We start from the raw sequence: 17,972 nt of genomic DNA, 5'->3' as shown, positions 1-17,972 counted from the left end.
GGGAATGAATTAAAATGTACTCTGTAGTCAGCGATCAACATGCATGGCAAAGATCTCATTGGCATGCTGGAGTCTTGTATTTTTGTATTTTCACTGTGTTGCTGCTGGTGATGCTCTGCTGTTGTCAGCTAAGAAGGTTAGGACTTAGTTTTGTAAACAATTTCAGGAAGGAACCCCGTTTATGAAAGAGTAAAGCTAGCCTCTGGAGAGGATATCTTGAAGTATTGCTTTTGTGCTTTCAGGATTTCTCACTTGTAAATCACCCTTCTGAACTAGGACGCAGTCGATCTCGTATAGCAGTTGTCTGGTCATTTTTCCAGCTCACATGTGAAATGCTGCTACCTTGCTTTGCATGGAGAGCAGCGCAGATGTTCCTATGCTGCATGGCTGGCTGGCTGGCTGGCTGAGCAGCCCCCAGGGGAAGATCCTTCAATCAGTGCAAGCACAGACCAGGATGACAGGGTATCTGGGACCATGGCCTGGTGCTGCTATATAGGTGAGGTCGTCAGCCCTGCCAATGTTTCTAAATCCAAATAGAATTGAACGTATATAAGTTTGTGTCTACAGTTTTGTTAGGTGTCTGGCATAATATTCCAGGCTTGCAGCTGCACGGAATTTGGTAGCTAAATTTTCCTTACATGTTGTATTCATGTAAACTATGTCAGTTGTGCTTTGAGGCTGATGAAAGTTAAAGTTCAGGGGTACTTTGATTTGAATATAGGTAATTTTCTTATGCCTGCAGATCTAGGTTACAAAGAGATTAATCTCAGTTTCATCAGGTGAAGCTTATGGGGGAACATGAAAACCAGAGCATCAAAGTCCTTCGAACAATTACAACTGAAGAAGAGAACAGAATTGCTTTTCTGGCTACTAATGCTTTGAATGACAGTAATATAATGACACAAGACATCATGTTTTTATGTTAGGTATGACATGAACCTTATCCATGTAACATAGCAGCAGTCAGAAACTTACCCACCTGAGTATTTAACACCTTACAGTAAAGTGTCTTGCAGGCCCTTTATATATGTGATATGTTTTGCTATGGTGGTTATGTTTTCCAGTGTATTTGAAAAGGATCCCAATGGAGTTGATTCCACTGCGAGTTCCAGCCACCGGACCAGAAATCTTCTGGAGTTCTCAGCTAGCCAGGAGTCTAGCACAGCTCAGAAAATACCGGGGGGCATCATTCCAGAGAACAGTAATAGGTGAGATGAAAACCTTTAACATATATTAAGTGGCAGAGGGCAATGGTGCTTTTAGACCTCACTGCCCTTCCATTTGCTAACCTTTTTCACCAGTGTTATTGCTGCTCTTATAGAGCAACTGAGTTTACAAACACAGCGTTTTGAAAGCTTCTCTCTTTTATTTTTTTATTATTTAACAAAGTTTACTAGGTTGCTTTTCAAATGAATATGACGTTTCATCTCCGAGATTACCCAGTACATAGAGCTTCAGAAGTGTACACGTGGCTATGCTGTGTGGTGTTAGGGACGGTGTTGGGGAAGAGAGCAGATAAACAAGTGTGTGTCATGGAGATTTTCATGGCCGCCTTCAGTTCTTCATCTGCCTGCTTTTTTCCCTGATCTTTATCTTAGCTTGCATAGTTATGGTATTTGTCATATTATCTATCTCTTCTTACTTTTCAAGCTGGAGTATTTATTTTCTTAGTTGCTCAAGAGAAGACTGGGGAAGTTCATGATAAAGAACATACTCTGAACTTAGCACTGTACTTTTTTAGAAATCTCTGAGCCTATCCTTATGCTTACCCATTATTTAATTATATAGTTGCTTTCAGGCTTCTAGATCTCTAGCATTCAGTGCATAAGTGAACATATAATTGTCTCCAGATTGAAGTCTGGCTAATCCAGCTCATGTTTTCCCGTTACAAGATTTATCCTATCAGATTGTCCCTTTCCAGTAGAGTGTTTTGGCTGGTTGAACAAAGCCAGGCACAGATGTGCGGAAAGCCCTAATGTATTTTGCCATGCAGAAAGAAGGCAATAAATCAAGAGCATTTTAAGGCTGTAGCCATGGTGAGGGCTTTGTGTTCTATGTGGCACGTTTCAGACTATGACTTATGCGACGTAGTAGTAGAGTGTTTCTCTTAGGAGGATATGCTAGTGCCTGTACCGCCTCCTTTTCTTTCACTCTTTCACCCTGTTTTTTGGCAAGCTGTGAGTTCTTTGCTGCATATTCTCCTTTATCAGTTCTCGATGCAGTAAACAGGAGAAGCAGACATGAAGATGGAGAGAAAGCTGGGAAAGGGAAGGGAATGTGAATAAGGTTTTCATAAGCTCTTATACCTGATTTTTCAGAAAGAAGTTGAGGTTTAGGAGCTACAAGTCTCTGTCAAAACCAAGAGGACTAAAGCTGTTATGTTGATATCCTACCAAGAGAGGAACTTATAATAGGTATTTGGTGATAAGTAGTTAACCCCTCAGGAGGTACAGATAACCAGGAGAATGGAATATTAGTCTTTGCTTTGTTGCTGAGAGTGCTGTGGACTTGTATTGAAAAACATGCTCTTTTTCACTTTTTATCAAAGCCAAGCTAGCTTCTGGAGACTGTTGGAGATGTAAATGCTCTCCACTCAGTTGTAATATAGTTTGTGGCTGCTCCATTGTCATATAGCTCTTTGTCTTTACATCTGCATGGTTTTAGTGGCTAATAAATTTAGTATTTCTGTAGCAAATCTTGCATGGCTCTGGAGTGAAAGAGAAAGTTGCCTCTGCAGAGATCTGATAGTTTACATATTATGAGGAATATTTTACAGGCTTCATTTTCTTTCAATATCTGGCCTGTTTGGGAAGAGATCCAACATCTGCTAATGTTCATCTGTCTTCCCTGTGTTGTGTGCTATCAGACCTCTTTGGGGAATTGACTGAGGCCATTGGATGTTTGATAGAAATTGTTATTCACCTGTTCAAAAGTCCCACAGGAGCAGCTGTAACTTTTGTGGGTTTGCTGATGGTAGTGCTTATTCTCTGGATTTGGTCAAAGGTTCATGAAAAACTATTTTAAGGGATTTCTTCATGTGGTTTTTTTTTTTTTTTTTCCCCAGGTATGATCATTCTGTATCTGATAACAAAGCACTGATGATAGTCTCGGAAGAACCACTGTTATATATTTCACCACCCCCACCCCCCTGTCAGCCTCTGATCAACCGGACAGAGTCGCTGAGGTGAGCAAACAACCTTTTCTGAGCATTTAAGCTTTTATTAGGAGTTTAGCTATAAATTGTGTGTTGGGTGAGTACTACTGGACAGACAGCTGTGAATGATGTTATTGTCCATTCATAGTGTTCATCCAGTATGTGACCATTGCCTCTGTAAGTGTCTGCACTGTCCAGTGTCTACTACCATGGAGACAGGAGATCGACTTGGATCTTTGTCATCTTTTTATGTTTTTAGTAATGATTTTCACTGTTTTCACACTGATCATTTAGCAATAACCAAGTAACAATTTTCTGATTGCCTGGAGGTTTTTCACGACTTGAAAGAGAAATCACTTCACATGTAGAAATGCTCATAATATGGAAATCAAGTCCAGCTGAAAGCCTGTTCCTTCTGAAATACATAAAAGATAGTCCCCTACTCTTCAGCTTCCAATACAAGAAGACTTAACCTGACACTGCAGATGTGCTTTATTCACTGTTAGAAAACACCTAGCTCCACTTTTTCCAAAGATATGAATGCGTCACTAACCTTATCTCCATTCTGCTTTGTCCATTCTTTCTCTCAAATTTATTTGCCCTATTTTAGCCTTCTAAACCAATATTTTGTCTTGAACTGATCAACTTTTCATTTTGAATTTCAGTAGTCCTTCCAGTAATTTCAGAATTACTGTTCACTGAGCAAAAGAAAGTACTGTATCTGCTTTATGTTGAAACATCCATGATCCCAATACTTTATAGATATTTCCTTATGAATTCCCTCATAGATTTAATCTTGCAATTATATTTTCTTACTCTGGTATTAAAAATAAGTTTTCATAAGGTACAAGAGTAGTATTCTGCAGTGTCTTTCTAGTGGCTAGTTAAACTGTTTTCCAAAATTAAAAAATTCTGCCACTGTTCTTTGAAACTTCTGTTAATGCTGTGGGTTTTTCTAGGCTGAATCACGAACTTCGAGGATGGGTTCATAGACATGAAGTGGAACGAACAAGATCCAGAAGGTTGTCAAATAACCAACAGCAGAAAGCACGGGTTATGCAGGTAGGCAGGTTTATACTGGTAAGTCAATAGCATGACAAGATAATTTCAGACAACATAACAAAGTATTCTCTCTTACTTCTCTGCACTTGTCATTATAGACAAAAGTAGCAATGGTGCCTGTAATTAGGGTACCCAACACTTCCCATTTTAAATTGCTGGGTTTGTTTGATTATTATGTTGTCAAAGTTCTTCCATTCTTGCTCTTGGATTCAGGCTAAAAGTTTTTAATTTTTTTAGCAGTCATCAAAATATGTTCAGTGTTTTCTAAAATTACTTTTATGACTTCTCTGTAAGGCTGTGTAAGGATAAGGATGAACAGTTGGTTAATGGAGAGAAATATAACCTACAGCACATTCATCTGGCTCATGGTTAAGGGGCACAGCTGATTGGTTTTGTTGAAATATTTCTATTTCATTTTTTCAGATTTTTGCTAGAGGGATACTTTTTTGGTAAGACTACAGAATTATGAGATTTGTGCTCATATTTCCCATTTTTTAAAAACCCTTTCATCTACATGGCATACTGATAGTGAGGATTAAATTAAGACCATGAATTTTCAAAGTGTTTCACTTGACTAAGATCTAGTAACAGCCTTAAAAGGAATCGAACTTAACAATGTGCGAAATACCACATTTTTCTAGAGAAAAATTACTGAATATTGAACTTCAGATTCTTCTCACTGTTGCCCAAGGGAGAACATTTAAGTAGGGCGAGTTGAGGTGCTTCTAGTGTTTCAAACAGCAGAAGTGTGTTGTGGGTAGTATATTTTGGCAGAAGTACAAAGTGGATGTGACTTCAGAAGAATTCTGCAAATCTGACATCAGTGATAGCAAGTTTTGCACATGGATGACACAGTATGTGCAACTGCTGTGTTTGGTGCCAGCTTCACTTCTTTGTCTCTGAATGTGCGACTTTAAATTTGGCTGTATTAAAACACATGCTTTTTCTTTGACTCCAGCTTGATTGCTGGTTGCTATTTCAGTTATTCACATTTCACCAGTGAAAAAATGTACATTTGTTGTTCGGGGCACTGATTAACCTCTGCACCCCGTTATATATTCACTCTGCTACAGATGTGGTTCATGTTTTATGTAGTGCCAAACCAAGAAAATGCTTATTGTTTTCAGTTTGTGTCATCTTTTTGTTTTCCCCCTTTTCCAGAGCTCCGTCAGCGAGAAGGCAGATTCCCAGCTGATGGCTATGCCTTACACAGACACCAGCCTCAGGTAAGGCAGAACAACTGCATTGTTATTGCTTTCTACTTAATAACCTAGTTTTTCACCAACAGCTGGTAAAAGATGTCAGTTTTCACATTGTTGTCATGATTCTTAAGCCAGGTGCTAGCTACATTTATTGGCCTAATTTCTGCCCCTTAGCAAATAACTGCTTCTAATGATTCAAACTACACTTAAAGAAACCCCTTTATCACAGGACCACTCTTCTGGGGTCTTTCTATAACTGTAAGTGGTAGAAAGTAAGAAAAGTAAGAAAGTAAGAAAATCTTTACTTCACTCTGCAGGGTGCCTTCCTAAACAGATTTGAATCTTAAAGTCAAAAAAAGGGGGAATTGTCTTGGGATTATCTGGAGGAACATCATTAGTTTATAAGAAGGTTTCAAAGGGCTGTGAGTCCAGTAAGAGAAAGGTTTCTTTCACTGTCTTCAAGAGTAGAGCGATTCTAGCTAACACCAAATTATTTTGACAAAGTTAAAGTATCATTACATCTTATTTGTATGGTTTGTCTTCATCTCCTGATTTTCCCTGCTGATTATTGGAACACAATAACACGGAGTTTCCTGATTGCCCCTGCCCTCCCTCCCACATACCTATCCTGTCCCTCTTCCCTGGGTATGGGAAGAACTGGAGAGAAAAGGTTAAGGAAACGAAAATTCTCTCTCCTGAATTCTCTGAGACAGTGTTTAAAAGGTTCTCTGCTTTGAAGTGCCAAAGAGGAGCATAAAAGCAGAATGGAGTATAAAGGGGACTTTTTGTTGAGAAGAACACCTGAAATGTTGCTGTTGAAAGTAAGACAGCTGTAGCCCTTCTGTTTGCATTGTGGCTTTGAAAGCAGGATCAGCCTGGGAGAAAATAGCAAGCTGCAGGTAAATGTTATGGAAACCATTCTGCCAAATTTTGATACGTCTTGACTAATAAGAAAAAAGGAAAAAGCTTTTTTAGTTCTACAGGCAGATGAAGGATGTCTGTTTTAACTGAAGACTGGACGAACAAGCCTTATGGCATAAGGCAGTTTAATATACATGCTTGCATTACTCTTAAAAAAAATTATCTGGATTGTTAGAAACAGTCTGCAACATCATGCAGCTCTGTATGGAATAATCTGCTGTGCTCAGACGGAAGTGAATGATGTTTAAATGAACAGGACTAGTGAGTCATGGCAGCTGCATGCTGTGACTGTCCTGGAACTGCTAAGAACATGGAACAGACTTCCAGTTCCTCCCAGAGCCATCAGCTATTAGATGCTCCATGAAATCATAGAATCACGGGGTAGTTTATGTTGTAAAGGACCTCTGGAGATCTCCAGTCAAGCCTCCTAATCAAAGTAGGTTTAACTTCAGGTTTACTGTGTGTCTCTGTCAGAAGAGACTGTCTCCCTCTCTATTGTAACCCCCAGTAAGAAGCTGAGGATTGCAATTAGAGCCCCCTCAGCCTCTTCTCCAGGATGAACAAGCCCGGTTCCCTCTGTCTCCTGTCCCTCGTTGTACATCCTACGCTCCAGGCCCTGACTAGAATGCCAGCCCAGTATGAAGTTGCTCCCAGACACCCTGCTGGCTCGCATTCAGCTTGCCTGCCAGCAACCCATGTCCTTCTCTGCAGCACTTGTGCCTCATCGATTGGAAAGAGGGGAAAGGTGCTGTTTGTTCAGTTCTGTCATTGATGCTACCCCTGAGGCATTGCCCTTGGAGAACTGTTAATGCACTAGCAGTGTCTCTGCAAATGTGTAAAACCAAAAACTAAACTGCTTGTAGGTTTCCTGATACGCAACATAAACGTTTGTAGATGGCCCTGAAGCTTTTCTTAATGATACAAGTGCATCTTTGTGGAGTGTACAGTCAAGGCTTTTAATTTTTAATACCAATGCTGTGTCTGAAAGTTGAGTGACCTTTACCTTCTACAATACCCTTGTTGGTGACCTGAATCCATGAACAGGAGGACATTAGCAGGATCTAGATTTATCTTTGCAGCACTGATGGTACCAACATTGTCATGTTGGTCCTGGATTCCAAAAGAAAATTGATTAATTGAAAATTATTGCAGTGAAGTCAAAGCAGAGGAGGAAGAGAAAAATTAAGATGATTTCAAAGAAAACTATTAAAACCCCTCAGCTCTCTATAGTCTATTTAACTTTCTTCAGAGGTAATTTTGATGAGGGTTTCTGCAAGTGTGTTTTTAGGGCTCCAGATATCAAACCGGGACTGTCCAATTATTTTCCTGTTTCTAAATTTGGCACTATTAAAATTGTGGTTCTTGGTGCATAAAACACTGTGTCCACAATCTCATTCCTTCTTAAAACAAGCATATGTGCAACATCCTAGTGCTCTGTGGTGCATAACAGAGTGCCCTTTGAACTTTTAAAACAAAGACGACTCATTTATCTCCCAATAAATGGCCAGACTGAGCACCACTGTTTTGGATACACAATTTAATGGGATGCTTTATTGTAATATGGTAAGGTATTACTAAACAATTGGTAGCTTTGCAGCTGTTTTCAGATCTTAAGTTCCTCCCTTCATTTCATGGAGCAGTCCACAGTGAGTACCCTTAAATGCCCAAAGGTTAGGTATGGTGTAATACCACTAATCCACTGGTATTACTTGGAGTTTGGGACTAGTGTTAGACTTGTTCCATGGACCCAAGAGAGCTTTGTAGAGGCCCAGTGGTTTCCAAGTGCTTTGGAACAACTTTCTCCCATGGCTGGATTTAGAGTTATAAAAGGCTGTTTTTTAGGTCTAGCTGTATCTTCTGGAGTGTGGGCGAGCAAAGGGATTTGTGGGACCTGTTTCAGTTTTCAGGATGTGTTTTACTGAGCAATGCGTGGGCATGATGCCTTTTATCACAGTAAAACTTCAATGCTGAATCTCAGGGGTCGTTTGGTGGGCCTACGTGTTTTTATGAATGAGTAATCAAGCTCAAATTAGCTCTGATTTTTGTTTCCTGTGTGTGAAGGATGTGATCTGATTCCTCACTTGTATATTTCTGCTAAAGAGGATATATAGCGTAGAGCTGCCTGCTTCTGATCCCCCAGGACTTACACCCCCAATCCTGTTAAAGGGCAACTGTCTTGGCAGCTGCAGTCTTTCGATTGCAACAGGACTATATTAGCAGTAGGAGAGGAGATAATGACAGTCTACTATTACTGCTGCTCAAGAAAATCACTTGATGATAGATTTGTGCCTTGTTTTGGGTGCATAGTTATGTATATTTTAGAAACATACCAAAATAATCTAAGTCAGTCACCATAGTTTAAAATCTGGGTCAGCATAAGACAGCTTGGAAGGGATAGCCTGATCAGTGTTTTTGCCACAAATACTGCAAACAGACAGTATGCTATTAGAGTGGGAAAGAATTAAAATGACTGGTTGAGGGTCCAGCTAATGGTTTGTGTAAGTACAGCCTTCCAATTTGATTAAATATGTTATTTTTGAATGGGATTGGGGAAGTATACACAATAGCAACATGTGCTGGGAATTTCTCACCTTTCCAAGATAAACAGTGGATAAGTACCATGATTGCATGACTTGCCAGTGTTTTTGCTTAAAATAGTTTAGACAGAGTGTCTTTTCCTCGTGTCTGATACATGTAAGATGAGAATGGTGAAAAAGATAAGCCAGAATTATGTGAATAGCTTATTTTTGCTCCAGTGTCTAAATTGAAAATCAAGAGCAAATCTTTTAGTTGACCAAAGAGATGCAAAAAAAAAAAAAAAAGTGCGTGAGGGAGAAGGTGGGGTTGTCACTTGACAGTAAATTAAAAGCTCTGTTTATGCTTAACTTTGCACATCTTTCAATTTGAGTGGTTTGGATCCTTAGCAGTAAAAAAAAAATTTAAAATTATTAAATGTTTTGATTTTTTATTTCAGAATGACATTTCATTCTAAAATTTCCTAAAATCTATTTTCAGAAGTCATCACAATTTTTCAGATACTTTAGGTTGACTTGAAACTTTTATTTTTTCTGTTGAGCTAGCAAGCGGGTTTTTGCCAGCCTCAAAAGCATGAATAAAATCAAGCCTGGAAAAGTTTCGTGCAGCAGGACCTTTAAAGCACCTTGAACTTTCAAAAAATACCCAGTGGTTTCACTGTCTTCACTTGTGTTTAATGTTCCTCATGCTTCTCTCAATGGATGAAGAGCTGCTGTTCTTTTGAAAAGGAGGTCTTTAAAGTCATTGTCTCACTGAAGTTAACTTTCTTGTCTAAAATAGTTACCTTCCCTTCTTTATTTCAGCAGGAACTCAGGGAATGAGCTGCAAGTGTATTACGCCTCTCCAAGGAGCTATCAAGATTTTTTTGAAGCTATTCGCAGAAGGGAAGATACGTTCTACGTGGTGTCATTTCGCAGAGTAAGTGTAGTATTTGTTCAGTACTGGCCTTTTATGTGTATCCATAAGACTGTTTCTAACACTGAGTGTCTTTCCTTGTAATATAAAAGATGACCTACTCAAGGTTGAAGCTAAATTTGTTTCTTCATAAGTGATGCTTCTGTATATCCGTTACAGTAATATGGCCAGATCGTGGTCTTTGCAAAATATGCCCATCACAGTTAGGAATGGAAAGAGAGCTTTGCAGAAAAAATGGTAGTGCCAGGGCAAGACAGCACAAAAATGCATGAACCCTGTGGTTAACACTTACGCACGGTAGCACTCCGATTATCGGAATAGTTAACTGGATATTTATTTAATAGGTATATAAACCTTTTGTGCTTCTGGGTATAGGAATAAATGTACCCTGTGCACAAGTTATTTCTGCTAGCTTAACGTAATATTATTTCTATCTTCCCCTAAAACAATTGCATTTGCAGTTTTATGTGTTGCATATTGCAGCTGTACAGGACTGCATGCAGTGGCACAATTTTTTGTTGTTTTGTGACTTGTAAGTTGAGACAGAGGAGCAATTTGCTGTCTGTGCTGGGATACAGCATAGGCTTGTGCTACAGCTTTGTCAGGCACATCCTCATATCTGCAGCACAGTTAGTGACAGTAAAAGCTGTTTTAAAATGGGATTCCAGGTGTTTGATGGCACTTTCTGTACTGCAAGCCTGAGTGGTGTTGAAGCCAGGACAGCTGCAGTAGTGAGAATCCGCCTGGGTTCTGGTGATTAAAATGATCAAGGCAAACAGTGGTTGAAACACTGGGGGTTGGGAGAGTTTATTCCCTCCCTTTTGCAGCGGTCTTGATGAGTCTTTAGACGTGTCTATAATGTATATTTGTCCCTGGCCTGAACTTAGGGTCTTAGCTTGCTAAGCCTCCTGCCTTTTGTGGTTGTGATATTAGATTAGAATTGTTAAATGCGTGCTCACTCCCAGACGTGGTTTTCCTAGGACCCTGCAACTCTTTATTTGTTTCCTCATCATAGGAGTGTCCTGAGAGGGGTCCCAAGGTGGTGGGGGACCAGTAGTTGCCGCTGCAACAGCTCATCCAGCTACAACCAATTCTGTGTAAGAGCAGACAGATAAGCATAACTAGTTTTAGCAGTTTCTGTATTGTCACAATTCTACCAATCTGTAGGTGCCGTATGTACATAGGTAACACATCCCTGTTCGACCTGGTCTGCGGTCACTTTCTTAATTTGTGAGATACATGTCTTTAGAAAAGGTTCAGGCAAATAAAAATAGCAGTGCTCTTGTTAGGATTAGGGTTTTATGCTGAGTAGAAATATGAGGTTAGTTTCCAGTCTTGGGATTACTGGGTTGTGTCACAAGGCTGGAATTTTGTTATTAAACGCTTGGCATGTTCTGCTGTTCTTTCAGCTAGCAACACTAATATAGCCAGCACCAGGCTCCGCATATCCTGAGGATGAGTAGAAGAGAGTGGAGAATTGATTATAAAAGTTTTTCTGGAAACTCAGAACAAAAAGCAGAATAGTATTTGTCTAGTTCTTCACTTTCGGCTGTTGCTGTAGTCCACCTGAATGCATGTACTGGTACATAGGTTCTGTTTACGCTGTCAGATTAATGACCTGGAAGTTGTCAGCTCTCATTTTGACTTGCAGAGCTGTCCTTGGAAACAGAGTGTGTCTTGTGCGCCGCCGGAATCCCTACTGCTTGGCTCTGCCCTATTGCAAGGAGAGGTGCGGGGACTTTTTTAAACCATCTATGAAGTTTATTTGGTAGCAAAGCTGTTGACATTTCTGTTTTATGAATGAAATGTCCTCAAATCGAAGGCAGTTTTATGCGTTACCTCATTTATTAGTTTAACAGGGCAAACCTGATCTAGTGACAAACTCTGCCCCCAGGCACTTTTAAATTACTTGCTTGGATTCTTTTGTGAGCGTGGAAGAAAGGATCCTGCACAGCCCAAGGGGTGCCATCAGCAGGGCCCCAGCCAGGGAGGTGCCCTTTCACCTTCTCCTGAGGACTGTTGACTTCATTTTCTTTGGACCACAATTCCCTTTGCATTGATGATTAGGAGCTGAGAGAGGGGGACCGATTTCCTCCTCAGTGTTACAGGACTGTTACTTGCTTGCTTGTCCAAGGTAGAATGCAAAGCCTGGAGATGATAGGTTTTGTTCTCCCCTCTGGCTGCTTGCCATGCAGACACTCCCAAGCACTTAATAAGCTGTTAACAGTCATACAGAAGAACAGGAATCATCCAGTTTAGAGTACCAGAGAGTGGATGGTTCTGGTATTGGTGTGATGGTCCTGCTCCAAGTGGGAGGTGGGACTATGGATCTCCAGAGATCTCTCCCACCTCATGTCTCTGGGATCCTCTGTCCACATGCTTTCTGCTGTGTGCAGTGTCATATCACCCAGCGTCTCTCCTGGGTGCATGTGCTGAAATGCAACACATTTTTTGTGTTTTCTGCATGTTCTCACTTGCGCTAGAGGAGCTGTGCCCTGAGTTTCTTGGATTTTCTAGAAAATGGCATTTGCTAGGGCTGCCCCGTGCCACTCTGACATAGTAGGACTCAGCCAGGGCTTCTGAAGGTAGGGGAGCAAAGCTCACGTGCACTGTGTCATCCTCTGGTGATGCTTGGTACCTGTAAGACTGAATTTCTCATGATCTCTTCAACTTTATTTTCTTTCCTTGCCTTGGAAGGCTTGCATGTCTGCATATTTACAGTTGGAGTTTGATTTTTTTTTTCTTTTTTAAGGAGGAGAGAGGAAAATAAAGTAGTATTTGGATCAGCTGAGTCCACACAAGAAGCAGGGCTTTCACTCTGGGAGTCTAGAGAAATTAATTTTCTGCCATTGCCAGGGGAATCTGTAATGTCATTTTTAAACAACAAGAAATATGTAACTGACAGTGAGTAAAGAATTCTTGAACTGAAGCAGTGTTGTCTCCCAGCTCTGCCAGGCCTCAGCAGCCAACATCCCTCATAGGCAGGGCTGCCTAACTTTTAGGAAGCCATTGTTCTCTGTGTTCATTTAGCATTGCAGAAACTGACATCTGGCAATGTAACAAGATACGCATTCTCAGTAGTATATATTCACACCTAGGCCCTCTGCTGTCCCCAAATAGTCCAGCACTCAGAAGCTACGTCTTTGCAGCCTGCCTCTAAGTTGGGCTGTTTTGGGTTGGTTTTGGGAGCATGTTCAGAGCTGAGAGGTCTGTGCAGCGGGTACCAAGAACAAGTTGCTATGCTTCTGTGAAAAGGGTACGGCAGTTTGAGCTGTGCTGAAGCACATTGGAGTCTACAGTTGAACCTTCCTTCCATTTCTCCCAGGTCTAAGAGGCAGAATTGAGAGTCTGTTGCTCTACCAACACCTTCGATTTCTGCCTTTCAACGTCTGTGATACCGAGTCTACTTGATCTGTTCTAAAACCCCAGTGGAGCGCGGCTGCAAAATTCAAGTTAGTTGATATAACATGCTCTGTCAGCAGGAAGATAGACACCTGGCTGCTGCTGCAGTTCTCCTGTAAGCCTGGCACTGGAACAGTTCTCTCTCGGAGCTCACATCTGTTTTGCCATGGAGTATTCAGACCTTGAGATTGTTTCTAGAATTACTTGAATAGCTAGCTTAATTTGAAAGGTAATTAAGTAACTCATTGGAGAAAACAAATCCATTCCAATTTACTTTGGCCTGTAAATCCCGCTCCAGATCGTTCCACTCTTGTGTGGTTAGGATCAGAGTCCCTGCAACTTGCAGTGATCAAGCAGTAGATTTCCCCATCCTCAAAGGTTCTGTCAGTGACCCTTTGATGACATCTCTGCAGGCTTATTAAGGACAGTGACATTTTTTAGGGTAAGAATGTAATTACTGTTCTTAAGGAAAGCAAGGTTTAAAATTTGATTCACTTGGGAAATTTAGAAGGTCACTAGCATTTCCTCTCAATAGTTTCTCTATTTGTTTCAAAGCACAAATGTCTCCTGATATCAAAGTTTGCCAATTACATTTAATACAGCATGCATACAATATCTTACAGTATATTGCAGTAAAAAAATAGATAGTAAAAGGTGATTCTGGTTATTATTTGTTAGAGCGAGAGTGATGCTGGCCTGATGGAAATCAATGGCAAAGCCTTTACCAGCTTCAATAGGACCAGAATTTCACTTTGTAAATTTCTGCTTCAGTGCCCTGGCACTGCAACCACAGAGCTTCAGGGAAATGTATTATTATGGATGTGAATTTCTGGTCCTACAAGCCAACTTCTGCAACGAGCATTTAAGGATTTGTCAAGTTCTGCAAACAAATTTTCACGAAGTGATTAAGCCAAATTTAAATCAGAACTTCTGTTCTTTTTTTGTGTGAACGCTCAGTGTGCTAGGAATAAAAATATCTAAGTTGTGTTTTGCTTTTGTTGGTAATAAGCCTGTGCTGTGTTAATTGTGTTTGGGATGATATATTACTTTCAGGCAGCAAAAGATTCTAATGCCTGGCTTTGACATTGTTGTGTAGCAGTAGTCTGCTGTGCTGCACACACAGTTCTGGCAAGTTTGAATTTATTCAGAGAGCATGAGCGAGGCAGGTTCCAATTCACTGCACTCTTGATGCCATCTGCATCCTGCAGGCAAAAGTGCATTATAAGAAGTCGGCTTCAGATGATGTTTCATAGCCAGAAATTCAGTCCTAACGTATACTTTTCTCCTATTTTGTTACACTTGACAATGCATGGTTTTTACTGAACATGAAGTTTTCTGCTGTTGGCTTTGTTTGTGGATTTCCATGGGCTGGGATGTATAATTTGGTCTTCCATTCAGATAAAATGCAACGATTAGACTCACATAATCCTGCTGCTCCTAAAGACACGGTAGCTCATTTATATGTTTGAGTCCTGTGGGTTTGCAACTGCTGCAAGTTAACATGCAGATTTTCGAAAGATTTTACAAACTTCCCTTTCTCCTTGAGGAACCTGACTGTACTGATTGAGAGGAAAAAATTACTTTATCCCAGGATCCTAGGATTTTAAGATCTTGTCCTATATTGTATGCAGATGCTGAGAATAATTGAGGGTAAGAGCATAGTATCCATGATAAAATTGCCTGTCCTTTTCAAAGCAGAGGTCACCCTTTAGCCTGTCTTCTCTGTGAGGCCAACCCTTGCCTCCCTGGGAAAATATGAGAAAGCAAACAGTCTGTGTGATTGTGCTTCATCATGCCCTGAAGCTCAGTGAGCCAGCCTCTGTCAAATTATGGTTGCATTTGACTTTCAAATTTGAAAATCCGTTATGAAAACCTCCTGTTTCCATCTAAGTGTCACTAGTGAAAATGAAGTCTGGCCTGCTGCATTCTTTGTTACATATTCCCTCTTTTCTGTCCAAACTGTGGATTCTCTCCATGTCAGAGAACTTTCTCCTCTCAAAGCCCTGGTGTCCCTATGAAAACAGTGAGGCAAGCTTTCTTTTTGGTCTTTCTTGAACTGTTATCTTTCCTGGTGTGGAATATTTCTGGTAGGTGGAGAACAGGGAGAGCTGACTATCAGAGGGACTGGGAGGTGGTGGGGAGAAGGGTTCTCTGTGGTCTTCTGGATACTTAGCTGGGGAAGATGTTGCTTTTGGTAGCATCTTAGAGCTTAGTCTAAAAACCTCCAGAGATAAATTTAATAATCTAAAATTAAGTCTAAAAACGTATGTTGGTCTATAGAGCACAAATGGCCTTACCTCAATCCTGGGATTGTCAAAGTACATGTGTACGAGAACAACACAACTCCAAGTTTAAGTAACAGGAAGCTCAAAAGAAGTTTTTTTAGGTTTGCGGTAAAGGCCAGCAATTCTTTAAAAAACATTTCTATCAACGCCTTATCGTATTTTCCAGCAAAACCTCTGATTGCTTCATTATTTCTCACTGTTGTTACTCTGCAACACCTGTGTTCCTGTGTGAGAACATACTTTCAAGAGTGAAGCAGCAAAAGGCCATGTGAGTGCTGTAGAGAGCAAGCAGGCTGAGCGAAGAAGGAAGAGAAGGAGCCAGGCAATGAGACACCTTGGATGTGTAGTGACTGGAAGCCAAAGAATAGCAGCCAGCAAGTACCAGCTGCGGCATAGCCTCTTCCGGGCAGCAGCTGTTTGGCTCAGCCAGATGCAAACAGCGGTTAGGAGGGACAGAACAAGAATGCAAAACACTGTTCTGAGGAGGGAGGTAATGCCTGTCGCATCAAGTGGGGTTTTGTTTCATTTGGAAATGTCTGTTCTGTTCCTAGCTCTCCAAGACATTTTGGAAGCAAAGTCTTAGTCACTCTGATTTTTATCTCCTTGGGTCCCTTTGAACCCCACTGTCCTCCAGATAAAATTGGGAATGAATGTGGTGTTGACGACAGATGTATAAGCAGAGACAGAAAAGTCACTCAAGTATGTCTGGCATGGACCAAAAGATACTCTTGAGTTTTGTGTGTATAGTTTTGATTCATTTGTCTTCTGCATGGTTGCTGGAACTTCATGAATCATATTAATGCCGTCACTGAACTTCTTTCAGCCTTATATGTCCCAGGCCTAACTAATACTTTGTTATTTTTAAACTAGTATTTGGAAGGACAACATACACTGTAGATAATTACAGTGAAAATAAAACATACTGCAAAAAATGTCTCCAAAACCCAAACTGGTTGCAGACAGACGTGACCAGTAATAGTATACATGTATTTAAAATGTGCTGCATGCTTGACACAAAGAGTTGTGGGCAAGAAATAGAGGAAGATTGTTGGTTTTGGAAAGCCTCTGTAAAAGACCCACTGCATATGAAATTGGTGTGGACATAGGCTAGAGAAGTATAATGGGGAAGTGTGGGAGAAAGATGTGATTATAAAGTGGGAATTGTCTCAGTAAAGGAAGTGACAGCAGTATCTCACTTATTAAGAATAGAGAACAGACAATTGCTGACAACAAAGTGAGCAGGAACACAAGTTTATCCACAAACAAGTAATGTGCATTCAGTTAGAGCAGGCAGTGGAAATGCAGCTCTGAAGCAGTTCCTTTCCTTCAGGAAATAACCCGAGTTTAATAATGCATTAATAATACTTTAATAATGCCAGATAATAATGCTTTTTTCTTTAGTGATAGCATGCTATTCATTGAAGAAAATTTGGCTCAGATTATTCTGAACAGTTTCCAGAAGGGAATGATGGTCTCTTGCTTACGATCTGTAGCAGTATTTAATTATGGAATCAATGCTGACCAAGCCCTAACTGTATAAAGACATAAATGATACCTTCAACTCTGGAGCTGCAGTAGCCAGTAGGGCATTGACTTGTGTTTGGTAGGAATGAGCTTCTGCACGAAAAAATGATATTTGTGATATTTCATTTGCCTTGAATGATAGTATACGCAGAGAGCACTTTGAAATACCTATGCTTATTTTCTTAGTTGGGCTTCACACTTTCACAGCTTCAGACTACCAGTTTTTTTCTGCTCATTTTCAGTTTTTATATCTGACAGCCCTAGACAGAGCCTTTATAAAAGTAAAAAGTGCAGAATTGAGATGGGTTTTATTTCATTATATAGTATTTGTGTCCACAATAGAAATCCTAACTTTTAGCTAATGTTAATCGTTATAGTATTACATTTGAGAGTGTTATTTAAAATCTTAGGTGGGATGAAGTTATTTGCTTCCAGTTTGAATTAATCCTTTTGCCAGGTTTTTAGCTGGACAGCACACAAAGCTTATTTTATGAAGTAAGAGCCCAGGTGCTGTTATGAGCGTGTACAGATTATCATCACCTCCCACTGGACCAAACAGAACACTTGTGGCTTCCAGGTTTTATTTTTAAATCACTTACACTCCTAGGACAAGAAGTGTGATAAAATTAACTGTACTTTTTTTTCTTTAAACTGGCTTTGAAACTTGTAACTGGCTTTAACACTGTTTGAGAGTGGAACATAAAACTTGTTTTCTACTTCTGGGGCTCATGGTTGCTTGTGGCCTATCTACCGGGATGGCTAATGGAAAGACAGGGTAGTAGCTGCAGAAATTCACTTGCTTCTCATAAAGGGCTAAGACATGTTAGGAGACTCTGGCACCTAAATCTGCTTTCTATGAATCCTTGAAAGCAGTAGGGCCTTTTCCCCAGAATGCAGTCTTTTTTTCTTCACTGTGTTTTATTACAGTACTGGGATGGGTCTGTTGCAGAAGTGTATGCTCTATGGCTTAAC

The 17,972-nt window shown here is 40.4% G+C and overlaps 1 protein-coding gene across 2 annotated transcripts in view; it reads left to right on the top strand.

The window, feature by feature from the left end:
- The window catches only part of ATF6 (activating transcription factor 6), an 86,087-nt gene that overhangs the window by 27,116 nt on the left and 40,999 nt on the right, over positions 1 to 17,972 (top strand). The window contains exons 10-14 of one of the 2 annotated variants that reach the window (XM_075508130.1): positions 1,065 to 1,208; positions 3,065 to 3,184; positions 4,114 to 4,216; positions 5,378 to 5,442; positions 9,681 to 9,792. In XM_075508130.1, the coding sequence (XP_075364245.1) occupies positions 1,065 to 1,208; positions 3,065 to 3,184; positions 4,114 to 4,216; positions 5,378 to 5,442; positions 9,681 to 9,792 (544 nt within the window). Of the gene's footprint in view, positions 1 to 1,064; positions 1,209 to 3,064; positions 3,185 to 4,113; positions 4,217 to 5,377; positions 5,443 to 9,677; positions 9,793 to 17,972 lie in introns of both variants that reach the window. The other variant, XM_075508129.1, reaches the window with a different exon arrangement.

Source organism: Mycteria americana, chromosome 7 (genome assembly GCF_035582795.1).
Source record: "Mycteria americana isolate JAX WOST 10 ecotype Jacksonville Zoo and Gardens chromosome 7, USCA_MyAme_1.0, whole genome shotgun sequence".
Lineage (NCBI taxonomy): Eukaryota > Metazoa > Chordata > Aves > Ciconiiformes > Ciconiidae > Mycteria > Mycteria americana.
Note: the sequence above shows the minus strand (reverse complement) of the source record. Positions and strands in the feature narration are given on the sequence as shown.